General features: G+C 34.4%; 1 protein-coding gene across 1 annotated transcript in view; it reads left to right on the forward strand.

Annotated features, from left to right (window-relative positions):
* The window catches only part of LOC149800708 (uncharacterized), a 150,871-nt gene that overhangs the window by 89,583 nt on the left and 40,313 nt on the right, over positions 1-20,975 (forward strand). Inside the window, exons 15-17 of the mRNA XM_089954753.1 lie at positions 432-639; positions 12,856-13,001; positions 17,181-17,402. Of these exons, the coding sequence (XP_089810879.1) occupies positions 432-639; positions 12,856-13,001; positions 17,181-17,402 (576 nt within the window). The remainder of the gene's footprint in view (positions 1-431; positions 640-12,855; positions 13,002-17,180; positions 17,403-20,975) is intronic.

Consider the following 20,975-nt stretch of genomic DNA (forward strand, 5'->3'; position numbering starts at 1 on the left):
CTAATGGTTGGAGCATCCACCTCAGATGCAGGAGGTTGCGGGTTTGAACCCTGGCTGAGTCATACCAAAGACTTGTAAAATATGGTACTAACAGCTGCCTTGCTAGGTGCTCAGCATTAAGAGGTTAGTGTTAGGACTGTTTGGCCTGGTGTCAGGATAATGTGTCTGGGTGGGACATCATGCTACATGTCTGCCCCAGTGTTAGACTTCACTATAAACTGCCACACTGCAGACATCATAATGATATAACTAACAATTGTTAAAGCTACATTAAAAATCCAAATCACACACACACACACATGCCTTGGTCAGTAGACCTATTTAAGTAGTGACAAAGATAACATTAGTCACAAACCAGAAATTGTGAAATCCTTGACAAATTCACAAACTGTATCTATAGTGTTGGACTGAAATCATCCTTTATATTTCAGCATGATGGTAGCAGCCCCATGTCCCATATTGAGCCCCTGATGCCTCACATCTTTCGACTGACAAGGGAAGGGGAGGATATAGATATGATATCCAGTGCAGGGTTTGGTATTATGACCTGGATAGGAATGAAGGCCCCACAACTCCTAAAGGACTGTGTACCAGACATTATGTACTTCTTCCTGGAGAAGGAAAGGTCTGAAATGTATGGTAAGTCCATTTGTTAATGAATTACATGTCTAAGAGGTTTGTCAAACTCTGCATGTTATGCAGTGAAATTACTGATTTTTGTAGGGTTTCAATTTGTCATGGATTTCTTGTTTGCTACAAACCACAAATTTGAAGACTGAAATTATTGGACTGCTTCCCCAGTCCCCTTATTTGTAAGTACCAATAATATTGTTTTATTTGCAAGAACGTGAAAAATTATACCAATAAAATTAAATGAATGCATATTACATATAAATTTTAATATAGCACATATCATTAAAACAATTCTGGATATAACATGTACCAAATATTAAATTTGTCAGAAGTGCCAAACATTAAACTCTGATTATAATAATTTAAAATATGTGCCATATAGTTACAAAATCACTGACATGGTTATAGTTCTATAATTTGACAAACTTTGAAGAAATTGTCTCTTATAGGATTTGAACTAAAGATGTTCAAAACATTGTAACAAAGTTTTTGAAGAAATTTAAATTTTAATAAATATAAGGTTTCTTAAAGGTAATGATTACTCCTTTTCTTTAGATGAGAGCCATTCTTCTTTTAGTGACATACATACATGTGTGTTCTTTTATTATTTTAAGGACATACATACATGTCTGTACTTTTATTATTATAAGGATGTACATACATGTCTGTACTTGTATTATTTTAAGGACATACATACATGCCTGTACTTTTATTATTTTAATGACATACATACATATCTGTACTTTTGTTATTTTAAGGACATACATACATGTCTGTACTTGTATTATTTTAAGGACATACATACATGTCTGTAGTTTTATATGCATATCTCTTACAGATAATAGAAATATGAAAATAAAGAAATGTAAATTGTGCATACAATTTCTGGTGAGTCCGCCTCAGTGAAAGCTCATTGGAACAATCACATGGGTGTCTGTGTGCACATTGATGGCTGTGTCACATGGGTGTCTGTGTTACATGGGTGCCTTTGTTAGAAGTGTTTCTGTGTCATATGGGTGTCTGTGCACAGGGGTGTCTGTGTGTCTGTGTACATGTCCAACTGTATTAAGATGCATTTGTCATGCTTGTAGTTAAAGCATCTTTACACTGTCCTTATATAAATTTGTTGTATTTATAACACTTATGAGTAAGCAATCATACATATTAGGGGTTGTTTAATTCTGTGACTTTTGAAAATTTCAGTTGCTTTGGTCGTTTTAAATATGAACCAATGAAACTTTGTTCCAAATTAGTGAATTCAGTTTTTTTGGCTTTTGTATGGGAGAGAAAAATATTTGTACTCTTTTATTAAGCATTTTTGCTGAATATGTCTTCTCTTAAATGGAAAATGGTCACAAAATAAGTAAAAAATACATAATATATTTCTTGAGTTACAAAGATTTGTTTTTTAAATTTGAATATTACAAAATAGTTTTTTCCATCTTTACTACATTTTGTTTTAATACCAAGAAGGATTATATATGCTGCAAAATGAGTAACTTTTACATCAACATGCTGTATGGTTTAATTTTTTGTGGGAGGGGGTGCAAATTAAGTAAGATCTGCATGTAAAAGAGGCAGTATTGACAATTTCCCAGCAAAGTTTGTAAAAGATTGTGTCATTGTTTGGACAATTCCAGTTGCTTTTATTGTTAACCTTTCTATTTCAAGTGATGGTATGCTTGACCAACTGAAATTAGCTAGAGTTTGACCTCTTCACAAAACATAGTATGGGTGATACAAGCAAATACAGATCTTTAAGTATACTTGGTAATGTGTCTATGAGTCTTTATTCAGCCTGAAAACTTCTTAAGTTAGAATAATTTGCACTTCATACTGTTGTTTGGTTTATGGGGAATGCACTCCAGTAATATATGTTTTATACATTTTTTGTAATCATATTAAGTTTGGCCATTTAATCTCCGGTTTTAACACTTCTCAGATTACAGATGATTTTGATACAGTGAATGATGTAGGAGATAATCGAAAAACAGACATGCTAGTTATACAAGTGATGACTGCTTTCACTTACATAAGGATTTGATTTATAATGATTATGTGGACAGAGTCATTACACACAATGTCTTAAGTTAATACTTATTACCATGTGATAATAAGACACAGCTTGAATTGCTGATGATTAACAGAGATTATTAGGTTTTACTGAATAAAAGTCATGCATTGCTGGAAATATTTATCAGCCCTTCAACTAAATCGGTAGTCAGGAAAACACCCCCCCCCCCCAAATCTGTTCTGATACTGATGGATGGCTTCAGGTATGATCTCACCTCTTCATAAATTCATGAGATTGATGCAGACAAATCTGTTGGCAAGACATCAGTGTACATTTTTAACACTTACTGACATTTCTTGCAGCTCTTAAGTTACATTCTGTTGAAGGAGCCTTTGGTCATGTACAGAATATTCCCAGAACAGTTACTGTAGTTGACAACTTGTAAATCCATGGGAAATAATACAAAAATATCTCCTGTCACCACTTACAATTTCATGGCTACATCTGGTTATTCCATCAAATTCAGCAATTGATCAGATGAGATGGTTTGTTCATTTGAAAATTTCAGTTGCTTTGGTCATTTGACTCAGCTCAAATGTCTGTGGATTTGCCATGTGACTGTTAACATGCACTTACGTAAGCAAACATATTTTCATAAAGGTAAGAATCTTTCAGATTGCCCATTGGAGATTCTTCTCAAGTTCATTTATCTTGTGATCAGACAAAAGCCAAACAAATTGCAGATTATATTTGTCTATCCAAGTCACATGATGAAAGCAACCAAAATTTCCATTGCCTTCTTGAACATATCAACCATCCCATTTGAGATTTTTTATGAAAAAGTAGAGTTACCTTCAATATTGAAACAAAGGACTATATTGAATAAGGGACATTTTCTCTCCCACCCACATTTTATGGGGAAAAAATTCTTGTAAATATCACAACTCTGTGTCTCATTGTATTTTTCAATGTACAAATCACCCTATTCTTCATTAAATATGCATATAAATTTCTTTTACATACCTAAACACGACCTTTGAACATGGTCTGGTATGAGAAATTTAAAAGAAAATGCTACATTTGAGCAACTTGACACCAGAAATAATAACTAAGCGCAGGCTTGATCAGACAAGGTATTTACACTGATTAATTTTTCATGAAAAGTTTTGGGTTCTCATATTAACTTATGTGAGCACATTTGCGCTAATCACTAAAAATTAAAAACATACTTGAATTTTGCTGTCTATGTATCAGTGTCATTGTTTTCCGTGTTGCTCTCTAGCTGCCTGTATATCGCTATGCGTCAGCAATTAGACCTGCATTTTTAGGATGCGCTATATTATTTCCTTCATTATTATATTTAAGAAATTCCAGGAATAATAACAGTTCAGATATTTTAAAAACAATGTTATCCATTTATTTTTATCTCTCTTTCTTCATTCTTTCTAAATTGCTGGTGAAGACAATTTTTCTAAGAGGCACTGAAGGGGGCATTTGGAACTATATGTAAACAAAGACTACATGGAGTGAACACTAAATGGATTATATTTTTATGTTTCCAATGTTTTTGCAAAAACATCCTGTAAATAATAGGATAAGTACATACATATTATTTTTGTTTTATGCATAAATAACAGGCTTTTTTTCTTCATTTCCATCATGATACAGTTTGCTTTATTTAATTCACTCACTGTTACAGCACAAATCTGTACATGTAATCTTTTAATGAATCTGTCAATTTCCAGATGGAAATAACAGTTACAACCAGCATAGTTTTTCATTAAATTTTATTAAATGGGTCTTTCTTCATATAGTAACAATACAAATTCTTTAAACTAAAGCATTAGCTGGGCAAACAGTAAAGGATTGTCTGCAGTTATATAAATCTGCTTGGAACAAATGTTTCATATGCATCATATTGATTGAACAAAGAAAGCTTCAATAGCTCAAACGGTATTGTATTATTGTGCCAAATTGTCGCACCAAATTCAAATCTATAAATCTCCCTTTATTTTATCTTCTTTCTTTTAAAAAATTAATATTTATAACATCAACAGCTGTCAATTTACAGGTTTGAAATAAAATTAGTAATGCTCAGTTTTGAAAACCAACAAAAAATAATGCGCAGTTTGAAAATTGATTTATGATTTGTTAATTGAAAAGGATAATGGTATTATTCCTACCCCCTAACCAGCAAAAATAAAAATAAACAAGTTTGTTCAGTCTGTTTATCTAAATACTGCATATTTATTACAATATCATATTTTCTTTATTTCATTAAATGATAACCTCATAACTTGATACACTTACTGATTTTAACAGAAAATCATAAATATAATAACATTTACAGATGAAAATATTTTATTCAAAGGACATCCGGCTTGAATATAAATTACCACTACTATGAATACTACTACTGCTAATATTACTACTACTACTAGTAATAATAATGATAATAATAATAATAATAATAATAATAATAATAATAATAATAATAATAATAATAACGACATTAATAATAATACTAAAAGAATGTCCATCTACCTATTGTTTCTAGTGGAATAAACATGGGGGGGGGTTGACACTAACCATGAAACATATCAAGCATAAAATATATTCAAACCAAAACTATTGTGAAATAAAAAAAATTGGGATGTAACTAACATGGCATAATGGATGACACAAGAATTTATGATATGAAAAAAGAATTATGATAATTAATACATAATAAGCCGAGTTGTTTCTTTTTAGATAATGTTCATAAAATCTGTTTCTGGCTCCATTCCTACAAGAACTGATTATATGGAATTTGCAGGCTCTTTGTATCATTATTGACTAAATATGACTGCCAAAGTTAATACTTGCAGATGTATGAAAAGCAGTGCCCTACAAATGAGACTTTATGTCAGATATGACAATTTGGTGAATGGTCTAAAAACACTTCAAATGATGCCATAAAAGGCCCACAATCAATTCAACTTCAAATTTCATTGTGATAAAGATCTCACAGACATTGTGTTGTATGTAAAATATCACATGGTCATCAAAATCCTCTTGTTAATGTCTCAATATATGCCATAACCCAGCCTTTTGAAGAGTGTAGTATTTTTATAAAGTTAAATAGTAGATGTTGTAAATTCCATTTGGAAACCTCCTACTTCACCAATGAATCCCTGCGATCTATCACTGCAACAAAAGAATTTGAAAACTTTTCAAGAACATATATTAAATCACTTTTACAAAATGTGCATGAGTTTAGTAAAATAAAGTCATATCTTAACTTTGATGTTCCTTCTTCCTTATCCAATGATGACTATTTCCACCTTTTCTGGCTTGAAAATGAATCAAATCCTGTAACAGAATAAGGTTTAGATCCTGGTTCAAGAGAACAACTTGCTGAATAAGCACAAATTGTACTTCAAGATGGATGCATCCACTTGGAAAATGAATGAATTCCCCAGGATATCATTTGATTACCTGCATGACATCACAATGAGCATTTATCAAGTCAAACAGGCTCCATAGTATGCAAACGAGCATCTCACAAAGGATGGGCACTAAGAGATTATGGCATACATGGATTTTCCAGGTCTGTTACATGTAAAAATCCAGACTTGCCACTCCAAAAATAAAATCCTTTGGCTGTGGATCCAATACAAGCCGAAATATTCCATGAACTCCATCAAAGGCTGGTATTGTATCTGCAAGGTTGGTACTCAGGTTGTTGGGTGTGCCCATGTATCTAGTTTCCTATTGGCTGCAAAAGATGTGTAAATGATGATTTGACAAAGAAAGCATCACTAACTAGTCATCTTAAGGTTGCATCATCTATTCCAGAATGTGGGTATGAAAACAAGGATCAAATGAGGAGTTGTTTTTCTACACTGTGACCACTACTATCATCAGTAGCTATCTGGCTCGTTTTATGTCTGTATGACAAATGATAATTTTGTATAATTTGAATTGTCATCCATCATGATGTTTCCATTATTACGGCATCTTATTTGTGTGATACTGAGGAAGAGAGAATGATAATACATAACAATTGCCAGATTAACATCTTCCAGGGCCTTTATCACTGAAAATATTATAGTTAGTACCCCACTCTCACTGCTAAATGTGAAATTTAAAATAAAACAAATATCAGAAGCTAAAAAAGGATGGAAAATGCCAGTGCTGCCTCCATTTCAAATTAAAATACTCATACATGCAGATTGAAATAGTCATATATAATTCATCCAGTTTTATCATCAGCAAATAATGCTAATTTTTTCTGGTACCCTAAAGCACGTGTTTGGTATGCTAATGGGTAATCTGGCAATGTGCATACAACATTCAAATGAATACAAAAAGGTATATTTTTAAGACATACTCATTAATAATTTGACTTTTTATGTCCATGTTGGCCAGAATAGTTTATTTTTATTATCTCTAATGACTGTGCAGTTATTGCAAGTTCTGTCTGGTCACCTCCCAGTGAATCTAAGATGGGTCCAAGGTTAAATACACAAAAAAATGGCTATTACAGTATCATTTGCTCATCTCAGCTGTACAGACGGCAGGAGTCATATTGTGGGTGAATGAGTGGGAATGTTACAGTCATCAGGATTTGCTATTATTTTGGTTAACTGCATGAATTTTGCATAGAAATATGGACAAGCATGTCGGCCTTAATGTATAGTATGCAGTACTTAAAATATTTATGCACAAAATTTGCCTTTGAAACTGCTGTCAAATTATAATAGTCAATGTAATAATGTGACTAGCTTTACTTAAATGGTATATATGAACACATATTCATATAACGTTATTTTATTCATTAAAATGTTTCTAATCATTTCTGAATTTCTGATGTCAGATTATAATAATCAATGTAATAATGTGACTAGCTATACGTTTTTGAATTTCTTCACTGCCCCCATCAAGGGCTCCAGTTTTGAGTCACTACAAAGAACTGAATATAGGCCATCGTGTGCATAGGAGGAGAGAGAGTATAGTCATATATAGTTATTTTGAACAATGAAAAGGTAAAAAAATACTTCTACTCGTTTTTCATCCACGTTTATTTGCAAACTTTTTTCCAAAAAGTCTTTGAAATTTGCATTCATTCTAATAAATCCCTGAATCTTGCTCAATGTAAATCACCATCTGTGCCAACTCTAAGTGCTGGAGAATAGCATCTGTAAAACGAATAATAAAATGATTGTGTTTCCATTTGTTCATTATAGGTATATGTTCTTTATAAACGTGTACGTCCTCTCATTTCACGGACAACTGTATGCTGTCAGTGCAATGCAGTATTCCTGCGCTGTTTAAAAAAGATGCAAAAGGTCTAGAGTACAATACCTATAGTTTGTTTCTTTCCTGTATTCTCCAATGCCATTACTTCTAAAACGTATTTCACATTTTTCAGAAGTTCATTAAAAGTGCTGAACCAAAAGTGTTTTCTTTCTTATTAATGTCCATATTTTATCTTTACGGATGAATATATAGCTTATAAATAGAGTATAGTTTGACTATAGGCTACCTCAAGGGTGTGGAAGACAATTTTTTTCTTCTAAAGATAGAAACACAGTAGTGTGTGTGTGTTATATAGCCGTGAAAATATAAGGATAAAAGTACATACAGAACATTTGTCATTTTCAGTGAAGGTAACAAACCCATGTATTTGGCAAACAAGTGCAGTCATATTCTATAATATCAATCATTTAAATAATTTAATAATATTAAACTCATTCAATAATAGTAAACATTATTTTATTGAGGAACATTTTTTGTATTTTTATGATTAAATACCTTTTTGTCAACATATTTTAGAAACACTTTTCAGTTGACATATAAGTTCAATGTTCTATTTTTTTCTATGATGGACCATTTTGGAATAGTTTTAGAAACTAAACTAAACTTTATATATAGAGCTTTATTATAGGATTAAATGATCATGGTTGGGTATTTATCGATGTGTAAATTTTACCTAATCACTCACAAAGTTAACTTGAATAATGGTCTCATAAATAATTTTTATAAATATTTGTTTTTATTTTTTTGTAAGTGGTCATATTCACACCATGCCACCAACACCCACACACGTTTTTAAATAAGCAAATAAAATTAAGATGTATTTTTTTATAAAAATTTACCATTGAAAAAACACCATTTTGTGTTTTGTTTAGTCGACTCTGAGTATTGATTTATTTCAATAGCTTTTAAGTCCTCCTAAGATAATTTCTTGAATTATGGTTTATATCCCTCAGTGGCCTAAAATTTGACTGGTCCAGTTCCCATGCTAATGTAGTTGTTTTTGTGTATGGCTAGGGTGACGGAGGTCATGGGGTGTTCTGTGAGATGAATCTATCAATCTCTGTTGTTCTGTTTAATTTTCAGCACATTCATCACAATATTGTCAAATCCATCTCCATCTGCTTCAACCGCTGTGATAATTTCTATTAATTTCTCGTCATCTAATTGTCATAAAAAAATCACAGTAATAAGCCATTTTCCTTGACTAAGTAGCAGATGAATGCCAGATTGTATAGTAAACTATGCATTTCAATCAAAGAATATTGGAAAAAGTTTAAAAAGGGTATAATTTATATTTATTTGCTAATTAAACATTTAAAAGATAAAACAACAGTTTCACAATGATGTGTCTGCAATGTTTATTTATATTGCAAACAGTACAAAAACCAAAAGTAGTCCCAGAATTTATCGAAATGTAAAAAATTTCAGGTTAGTATCATGTGACTGTTTACAGCCAGTTGTATTGCAGAAAATCCTTTTCATTAATAAAAATTGGAATTTTAACCCTCACAATAATAAAAATGCATATTGCAAATTTGAAACTGAGTGAATGCATGGTATAGCAGTCTCTATGAGAAGTAACTTGGAAAAGATGACTACTTTTCATGTCTTTTTTTATAGTGTTTTGACACCCTGTAACCATGGCAATGGACATGTGAACACAAAACTGATGTCAGAAATAAATGTTAACCATCTCATATGTACAATATACATAATATAAGGCCATTTAGAGAGGGGGCAGAAAATGGCCCTTATTCAGTATAGTCCTTTCTCTGATAAAGTTAGGCCCCAAATAATAATTATGTTTCTTTTGACTGGCTTATTTTGTTACCATGGTCTGCTAGGTAAGTAATGTCAGATCTTGTTTGGACTGGGTTGTTTACTTACCATGGACTGCTAGTAGGTATCGTCAGATCTAGTTTGGACTGGCTTTCTTTTTTTACCATGGACTGCTAGGTAAGTAATGTGAGATCTAGTTTTGACTGGGTTATTTAAATACTATGGACTGCTAGGTAATTAATGTCAGATCTTGTTTGGACTGGGTTATTTTGTTACCATGGACTGCTAGGTAAGTAATGTCAGATCTACTTTGGACTGGGTTATTTAGTAACCATGGTCTGCAGGGTAAGTAATGTCAGATCTAGTTTGGACTGGGTTATTTTGTTACCATGGTCTGCTAGGTAAGTAATGTCAAATCTTGTTTGGACTGGGTTATATTTTTACCATGGTCTGCTAGGTAAGTAATGTCAGATCTAGTTTGGACTGGGTTATTTTTTTTTACCATGGACTGCTAGGTAAGTAATGTCAGATCTAGTTTGGATTGGGTAATTTTGTTACCATGGACTGCTAGGTAAATAATGTAAGATCTAGTTTGGACTGGGTTATTTTTTTTACCATGGACTGCTAGGTAAGTAATGTCAGATCTAGTTTGGACTGGGTTATTTTGTTACCATGGACTGCTAAGTAAGTAATGTCAACTTTGGACTGGGTAATTTTGTTACCATGGACTGCTGGGTAAGTAGTGTCAGATGTAGTTTGGACTGGGTTATATTTTTACCATGGACTACTAGGTAAGTAATGCCAGATCTAGTTTGGTCTGGGTTATTTAGTTACCATGGACTGCTAGGTAAGTAATGTCAGATGTAGTTTTGTCTGGGTTATTTAGTTACCATGGACTGCTAGGTAAGTAATGTCAGATCTAGTTTGGACTGGGTTATTTAGTTACCATGGACAGCTAGGTAAGTAATGTCATATCTAGTTTTGACTGGGTTATTTAATTACCATGGACCGCTAGGTAATTAATGTCAGATCTTGTTTGGACAGGGTTATTTTGTTACCATGGACTGCTAGGTAAGTAATGTCAGATCTACTTTGGACTGGGTTATTTAGTAACCATGGTCTGCAGGGTAAGTAATGTCAGATCTAGTTTGGACTGGGTTATTTTGTTACCATGGTCTGCTAGGTAAGTAATGTCAAATCTTGTTTGGACTGGGTTATATTTTTACCATGGTCTGCTAGGTAAGTAATGTCAGATCTAGTTTGGACTGGGTTATTTTTTTTTACCATGGACTGCTAGGTAAGTAATGTCAGATCTAGTTTGGATTGGGTAATTTTGTTATCATGGACTGCTAGGTAAATAATGTCAGATCTAGTTTGGACTGGGTTATTTTTTTTACCATGGACTGCTAGGTAAGTAATGTCAGATCTAGTTTGGACTGGGTTATTTTGTTACCATGGACTGCTAAGTAAGTAATGTCAACTTTGGACTGGGTAATTTTGTTACCATGGACTGCTGGGTAAGTAGTGTCAGATGTAGTTTGGACTGGGTTATATTTTTACCATGGACTACTAGGTAAGTAATGCCAGATCTAGTTTGGTCTGGGTTATTTAGTTACCATGGACTGCTAGGTAAGTAATGTCAGATGTAGTTTTGTCTGGGTTATTTAGTTACCATGGACTGCTAGGTAAGTAATGTCAGATCTAGTTTGGACTGGGTTATTTAGTTACCATGGACAGCTAGGTAAGTAATGTCATATCTAGTTTTGACTGGGTTATTTAATTACCATGGACCGCTAGGTAATTAATGTCAGATCTTGTTTGGACAGGGTTATTTTGTTACCATGGACTGCTAGGTAAGTAATGTCAGATCTACTTTGGACTGAGTTATTTAGTAACCATGGTCTGCTGGGTAAGTAGTGTCAGATCTAGTTTGGACTGGGTTATTTTGTTACCATGGTCTGTTAGGTAAGTAATGTCAGATCTTGTTTGGACGGGGTTATATTTTTACCATGGTCTGCTAGGTAAGTAATGTCAGATCTAGTTTGGACTGGGTTATTTTTTTTTTACCATGGACTGCTAGGTAAGTAATGTCAGATCTGGTCTGGATTGGGTAATTTTGTTACCATGGACTGCTAGGTAAATAATGTCAGATCTAGTTTGGACTGGGTTATTTTGTTACCATGGACTGCTAAGTAAGTAATGTCAACTTTGGACTGGGTAATTTTGTTACCATGGACTGCTGGGTAAGTAGTGTCAGATGTAGTTTGGACTGGGTTATATTTTTACCATGGACTACTAGGTGAGTAATGCCAGATCTAGTTTGGACTGGGTTATTTAGTTACCATGGACTGCTAGGTAAGTAATGTCAGATGTAGTTTTGTCTGGGTTATTTAGTTACCATGGACTGCTAGGTAAGTAATGTCAGATCTAGTTTGGACTGGGTTATTTAGTTACCATGGATTGCTAGGTAAGTAATGTCATATCTAGTTTGGACTGGGTTATTTAGTTACCATGGACTGCTAGGTAAGTAAGGTCAGATCTAGTTTGGACTGGGTTATTTAGTTACCATGGACTGCTAGGTAAGTAATGTCAGATCTAGTTTGGACTGGATTATTTTGTTACCATGGCCTGCTAGGTATGTAATGTCAGATCTAGTTTGGACTGGGTTATTTTGTTACCATGGCCTGCTAGGTATGTAATGTCAGATCTAGTTTGGACTGGATTATTTAGTAACCATGGTCTGCTAGGTAAGCAGTCGCAGATCTGGTTTGGTTGTTATTGTTGTTGTAGAGTCTAATGCCATTTTTCAGCATACGATAGGCTATACATGGCAGCCAGTATTAATGGTGGAAGAAAAACCTGGGAAATCACTGGAAAGTACCACCGACCCTCGAGAAGCTACTGGCAGATCTGGCTTGGATCTTTGGGATTTCTTATCTTTGTGATCAGATGCCAAAAATTGTTGAAATAACAACCTCAGAGAAATTAGACTTCTGTGGTTTGTTCTGCCTTGAAGAAAATGAACAAATTGTTAGAACATTAAAATTTTTATTGGACATTGAGCCTGAAGACTAGACTTTACAATGTTCTAATGAAACATATTGTGATATTTTATTTTATTACCACAGGTGCCTTGCATGGGATGTACAAGAGTAATGCAGAAGCCATTAACAAATACATTCCTGAGATGATACGTAAATTGCCACAGGTCTCAACTTCTTGTGCTGGGCTCATCTTGCCTCTCCTGACGACCATCACAAAGGAACATCCACAGGTCAGGACTTTATACTTACCATGTACATTCCATGTTGAAACTATGACAAAAAACATGATGCGTATATGCCACTGAATACAGACTACATCCTGATATTTATTTTGTATGTCTGCATTGATTTGGGAGGTGGGGAAGAGAAGGAGGCACATCATCCTGTGTTGATATTTTCATCCTACATAGTAACTTAAAGTCTTTGCAATTGGGGTTAGAAGAACACTCTTGAGTTTGGGGTTACAAGGTTGATCACATTGACCCAGTTTATCCAAATGGTTCTTAAACAATTACTTTAGTCCTAAACTACATACCATGGCCAAATTGTTCAAAAGTCTTGCACATTGTTGAGATGGGTGTGGAGTTTTGATTTTATGGTCCTGTGTTCAATGCTGTATTTACATAAAGAAGAAAAATGGATAGAACAAAATAACTATACTCTTAGACTTAACATCTTGTCCATGCTTTGTGGATGGCATGTGTTATTGGTAAGGAAACTGTGTTAGTGGTAAGGAAACAAAATATAATTTTTTTGGTTAAAAAGGTCATAGGTCAAGGTCAGTTTTAAAAGAAGCGAAACTGTATTATTTACAGCAACTTTGCATGTTGAACAAAATTTGCAGATAAGTTGCACCAAAGGTAAAGAGGATTAGAGATTGAGAGGGTGAAAGGTAAAAGGTTCATTGTCAAAGTTACTCAGAGAAGAAGAAAAACTTTACTCGACGTAAACTTAATGGATGGAGCATATGTGGAACAAGAAAGAAATATATTATTGCAAAAGGTCAAAGGTCAAGATCATTGTACCTCAAATAAGGGAAATAACCTTTCAAAACTCTGAATAACACCACATACCATCATCAAACATGGGACGGCTGTGATGTGCAAGGAAGTGAGGTATAGATCTTGCAGTCTCAAAATTCAAGGTCACAATAAGGCAAAGGAAAATAATGGTTATGTGCAATAATCTAATTTGTTTGGGATGAAAAAGTCAAGGTCACTTTGACCCAGCTGATGCTATTCAGAATCATGCCCTGCTATTGGCTGAATGTTATGGTTTGAAACATAAGGTAGGCTGTCAGACCTGTGTTTCATAGCTGCCAAGTGCCATGGTTTTATCTGTATTTGTCCGTTACTTTGGACCCAAATAAGGCTGTACATTTTTCATGTTAAATATCTTTTTTGTAATAAAAAAATCAAATTAAACATTTCATTGCAATTTTCTGTTTATAATGAGTGCCCGGTTCCGTTCTGAAAGTAAATGTATGGCATGGATATAGGTATTTTTGAGTTCTAAAATATGATTGCTTCGTTTGAAATCAAGGCTATCATGCCCTTTTGACCAACATATTGGATTGCACAAACAGTTGCCGCTATTGCTGTACCAGTAGTATTCAACTTCTAATCATGTTGAATAGAAAAGCAAAATTTTCAGAATTTACTCCAACAAAAAAAATGAAAACAGAACTGGAAGGACAACTGTGCCATCCTGCTTAGATTTGTGAAACCATCTAGTAAAGGAGACAACCTTGTGTTTTGCAAATTGTGTAATTGTGATTTCACTATGGGGCATGGAAAAGCTAATAAACATCAGCTTGCTGCTTCATCATCAACAACTCAACCTAAACTTGCAATGCTTATAAATGCCAGAGAGAACCTTAATGTAATTTGATTGAAATTCAGTTTACTTAATTTATTTTAGAAAGGAACCTTCTTGGTTACTAGTTTTGCAGGTGATTTATTTCACACGTTTTCCACACAGTAAAATTGCAAGTTATTACAGAATTCAGATCATCAATGCAAGATGGTACAATGGAATCAATAATGATTGAAAAAAACAAAGTGGATAAAGCTCCTGTAAACAGCCTGTGTCTGAGTGTGTGTTGTATTCTTGCACCTTTTGAATGGGTACCTGAGTGGAACAGGGTGCTCATTCAGAAGGTGCAAGAGTGCATCACATGCATCTTTGACATTAAATAATTAAGTTACTTTACTTTTGGTTGTGGATGTTGTAAATAGTTACATAAGTTTTAAAAATCAGTATTTCTTCCTTATAATCTGTATTTTTGTCATAAGCTGTCAGTATTTTTGTACTTGAGGGTTAGCAGCTATGCGGTTTGTTAGCAGTAGTCAGTGGAATAAATAACGTAGACCCTGATCTGCTGGCACATTTTTTGATGGCTGATCAGAATCTTTATTGTTTGCAGTTGGACAGACCTTTCAAACAAGTATATATGATAAGGCCCTCCCCCCAATGTCTTGTCTCTTTCTGGTCAGCTGACCATCCCTGTTTTTCATTGCCAACCCTAGTACTCTTTTCTGCAGGGTTAAAAAAAATATGTAAAATATATAAAAATTTAAGGAAATTAATTTGTGCATCAAATTGAGCTGGTTTATTCCAGTACTTGAAGCACTTTGTACATAATATATACTAATCATTATATATATATATATATATATATATATATATATATATATATATATATATATATATATATATATATATATATATATATATATATAAGGTTTATTAAAAAACTACTTACTTACCCTGATTTTGAAACCAGTGCAATAGGAAACATACCTTTTTTGTGCCTAATATTAGATTTAAGTTTTGTTAAGAAAAAATAATTGTATTATCCCTTATGTACCACATCAGTCAAGAATGGCATGTAATGAATTAAGTGATGCAGTTGGAATGGCCATTCTGCTGGTCCATTTTTAAAGATAAACCTGGACAAAAATAAAAAAGTTCATATACAAAAGGTTAGAAAACTGTGTAACCATATTATAAAACAACCAAGGACATAATATTTTTAAATGACAAACAAATGCAGACATCAATTCAGATTCTTAAAATAGGCTTGAGTGGATGTATGTCTCAAGTTAGGCTTGAGTGGAGGTATGTCACAAATGAGGATTGAATAGACGTTTGTCTCAAATTATGCTTGAGCAAATGTATATCTCAAATTAGGCCTTAGCAAATGTATATCTCAAATTGGCCTTGAGTGGAGGTATGTCTCCAATTAGGTTTGAGTGGAGGTATGACTCAAATTGGGCTAGAGCAAAGGTACATGTATATCTCAAATTAGGCTTGGATGGAGGTATGTCTTTAGTTGACCTAAACCATCTTTTATTAGTCTGTAAACAAAACTTCAAATATTCTTTATGGCATTGTGCAACATGGTATAGCTCTTGTCAAACCTGTAGGAAACACTGCAGCTGGACTAAAAAGGAATTAAAAATGTGGAAGGTTACAGCTGATGCTGGAGATGTAAGAAGAGTACAAATCGTGACAGAGAAAAATGTCACATTGACCCACTTTCTTTGAGAAATAATATTGTTTACTATACATAGTAAAATTGTAACATGTCAAAAGTATTAAGATAACTTTTTCAAACTGATCTTGTTTGACTTGTTAGTGTAATTATTGTATTGCATGAAAACCAGATAACATTCATAGACAAGTAAAACATATTAGGCTTGTCTTAATCCATAGCTGAGTGACATGATTTATATGTTGATACTCTAATTAGTCTTAAAAACCATTTAAGTGATTCTGTTTCTTCTTTTTTTGCTTTTTTTAAAACATGGTTACTTATAAGTTTTGGACATTGACTTTATTAACCCAGAAACTGCTTGATCTGTTACAGTGGAATTCAGTAAAGTTCTTCATATGCATGTTTGGATGACCTGACCTGATTAAATCACTGTGCCTTTCAAATGAATTTTGCTACACTTGCTTTACTGGATTTTTTGGTTAACAGTTTGGATGAGTTTGTTCATTGCATTTTTTAGGGCTGAATTGGGGGCATTTGTGCTTTACAAACACAAATATAGTCTACATGTTGATTTATTTAATGATCAGTAGATAACATCATGTCAGCAAATGAAAGGCAATGAAATTGCCCAAAGATATTATGGTAGCTGAACTAAGTTCATCATGGTGGGATTTGAACCAGGAGCGTACTGATTGTGAGTCTGGCATTGAACCACTATGGATCCTTTTCAGGTTATGAAAGAAACCAGTGATAAATAATACTAATTACTTAATTAGTATTTCTGATGAATGCTTTGAAGATTTGGAATTTAAATTCATGCCATTTGCTACATATATCCACAATCATGTTTATCCAGATATAAATGGAAATGGTCATTGTTTTTTGATTGCTCTTCTTATCTTTTCTTCAGGCCCTGTCGAAAAATGACCTTAAAGGACTGCTTGACTTCTACAAAACAAATTTTGATTCAAATCAGAACAATACACTTCTGTATATTCTCAAAAATGTAGTAGAGAATAACCCCTCCAAGTGGATTGAATTCTTCCAAACATTTATCGATGACACAGTTTTTACTCCGGACACACTAAGCATTCGCTGCTGCCTAATTGTTTACACTGCAATCCAATCTGAGGTAAGACTATACCTTTTTTTGTATATACATTTTGGATAATTATGTAAAATCATCATAATAAGCACATATATTGATGTTATTTTTAATTAGTAATGGTTATATGCAGTTAGTTTCACATGCAGTATTTCTCCTGTAATAAAATGTTAATAATATAAGCAGACCAGATTAGTAATTTTGCATAATAGAGAGAAATAATTAAGTTAGATAACTTTTTTTCACCAGTGAGTTAATATCCAGTACAGTATTTGAGATTCAGTCATTTCACTGGGCACATCAGAGCAGATCCTACATTTTAATGGCAGATTACATCAGGCACATCAGAACAGATGCTACATTTTAATGGCAGATTACACCAGGCATATCAGAGCACATGCTACATTTTAATGGCAGATTACACCAGGCATATCAGAACAGATTCTATATTTTAATGGCGGATTACACCAGGCACATCAGAACAGGATGCTACATCTAATAGCAGATTACATCAGGCAGATCAGAACCAAAGCTACATCTAATGGCAGATAACACCAGGCACATCAGAACCGATGCTACATTTTAATGGCAGATTACATGAGCACATCAGAACAGGATGCTACAACTTATGGCAGATTACATCAGGCACATCAGAACAGATGCTACATTTTAATGGCAGATTACACCAGGCATATCAGAGCACATGCTACATTTTAATGGCAGATTACACCAGGCACATCAGAACAGATTCTATATTTTAATGGCAGATTACACCAGGCACATCAGAACAGGATGCTACATCTAATAGCAGATTACATCAGGCAGATCAGAACCAAAGCTACATCTAATGGCAGATAACACCAGGCATATCAGAACCGATGCTACATTTTAATTGCAGATTACATGAGCACATCAGAACAGGATGCTACAACTAATAGCAGATTACACCAGGCACATCAGAACAGGATGCTACATCTAATGTCAGATTACACCAGGTACATCGGACTGATGCTACATCTAATGGCAGATTACACCAGGTACATTGGACTGATGCCACATCTAATGGCAGATTGCATCAGGCACATCAGAACCAATGCTATATCTAATGTCAGATTACATCAGGCACATCAGAACCAATGCTATATCTAATGTCAGATTACATCAGGTACATCAGAACCAATGCTACATCTAATGTCAGATTACACCAGGTACATCAGAACCAATGCTATATCTAATGTCAGATTACATCAGACACATCAGAACCAATGCTTCATCTAATGTCAGATTACATCAGGCACATCAGAACCAATGCTATATCTAATGTCAGATTACATCAATTACATCAGAACCAATGCCATATCTAATGTCAGATTACACCAGGCACATCAGAACCAATGCTTCATCTAATGTCAGATTACATTAGACACATCAGAACCAATGCTTCATCTAATGTCAGATTACACCAGGCACATCAGAACCAATGCTTCATCTAATGTCAGATTACACCAGGCACATCAGAACCAATGCTTCATCTAATGTCAGATTACACCAGGCACATCAGAACCAATGCTTCATCTAATGGCAGATTACACCAGGCACATCAGAACCAATGCTTCATCTAATGGCAGATTACATCAGACACATCAGAACCAATCCTTCATCTAATGGCAGATTACATCAGACACATCAGAACCAATGCTTCATCTAATGGCAGATTACACCAGGCACATCAGAACCAATGCTTCATCTAATGTCAGATTACATCAGGTACATCGGACTGATGCTACATCTAATGGCAGATTACATCAGACACATCAGAACCAATGCTTCATCTAATGGCAGATTACATCAGGCAGATCAGAACCAATGCTTCATCTAATGGCAGATTACATCAGACACATCAGAACCAATGCTTCATCTAATGGCAGATTACATCAGACACATCAGAACCAATGCTTCATCTAATGTCAGATTACACCAGGCACATCAGAACCAATGCTTCATCTAATGTCAGATTACACCAGGCACATCAGAACCAATGCTTCATCTAATGGCAGATTACACCAGGCACATCAGAACCAATGCTTCATCTAATGGCAGATTACATCAGACACATCAGAACCAATCCTTCATCTAATGGCAGATTACATCAGACACATCAGAACCAATGCTATATCTAATGTCAGATTACATCAGGCACATCAGAACCAATGCTATATCTAATGTCAGATTACATCAGGTACATCGGACTGATGCTACATCTAATGGCAGATTACATCAGACACATCAGAACCAATGCTTCATCTAATGTCAGATTACATCAGGCACATCAGAACCAATGCTTCATCTAATGTCAGATTACATCAGGTACATTGGACTGATGCTACATCTAATGGCAGATTGCATCAGGCACATCAGAACCAATGCTATATCTAATGTCAGATTACATCAGGCACATCAGAACCAATGCTATATCTAATGTCAGATTACACCAGGTACATCGGACTGATGCTACATCTAATGTCAGATTACACCAGGCACATCAGAACCAATGCTATATCTAATGTCAGATTACATCAGGCACATCAGAACCAATGCTATATCTAATGTCAGATTACACCAGGTACATCGGACTGATGCTACATCTAATGTCAGATTACACCAGGCACATCAGAACCAATGCTATATCTAATGTCAGATTACATCAGGCACATCAGAACCAATGCCATATCTAATGTCAGATTACACCAGGTACATCAGAACCAATGCTATATCTAATGTCAGATTACATCAGGCACATCAGAACCAATGCTATATCTAATGTCAGATTACACCAGGCACATCAGAACCAATGCTATATCTAATGTCAGATTACACCAGGCACATCAGAACCAATGCTATATCTAATGTCAGATTACACCAGGCACATCAGAACCAATGCTATATCTAATGTCAGATTACATCAGGCACATCAGAACCAATGCTATATCTAATGTCAGATTACATCAGGTACATCAGAACCAATGCCATATCTAATGTCAGATTACATCAGGCACATCAGAACCAATGCTTCATCTAATGTCAGATTACATCAGGTACATCAGAACCAATGCTACATCTAATGTCAGATTACATCAGGCACATCAGAACCAATGCTACATCTAATGTCAGATTACATCAGGCACATCAGAACCAATGCTATATCTAATGTCAGATTACATCAGGCACATCAGAACCAATGCTATATCTAATGTCAGATTACATCAGGCACATCAGAACCAATGCTATATCTAATGTCAGATTACATCAGGCACATCAGAACCAATGCTACATCTAATGTCAGATTACATCAGGCACATCAGAACCAATGCTATATCTAATGTCAGATTACATCAGGCACATCAGAACCAATGCTTCATCTAATGTCAGATTACATCAGGTACATCGGACTGATGCTACATCTAATGGCAGATTGCATCAGGCACATCAAAATCGTTGATACATTTTAATGGCAGATTAAACCAGGCACATCAGACAGAATTCTACATCTAATGGCAGATTACACCAGGCACATCAAAATTGTTGATACATTTTAATGGC

This window comes from Sinohyriopsis cumingii, chromosome 4, assembly GCF_028554795.1.
Source record: "Sinohyriopsis cumingii isolate HCF-2022 chromosome 4, ASM2855479v2, whole genome shotgun sequence".
Taxonomy (NCBI): Eukaryota; Metazoa; Mollusca; class Bivalvia; order Unionida; family Unionidae; genus Sinohyriopsis; species Sinohyriopsis cumingii.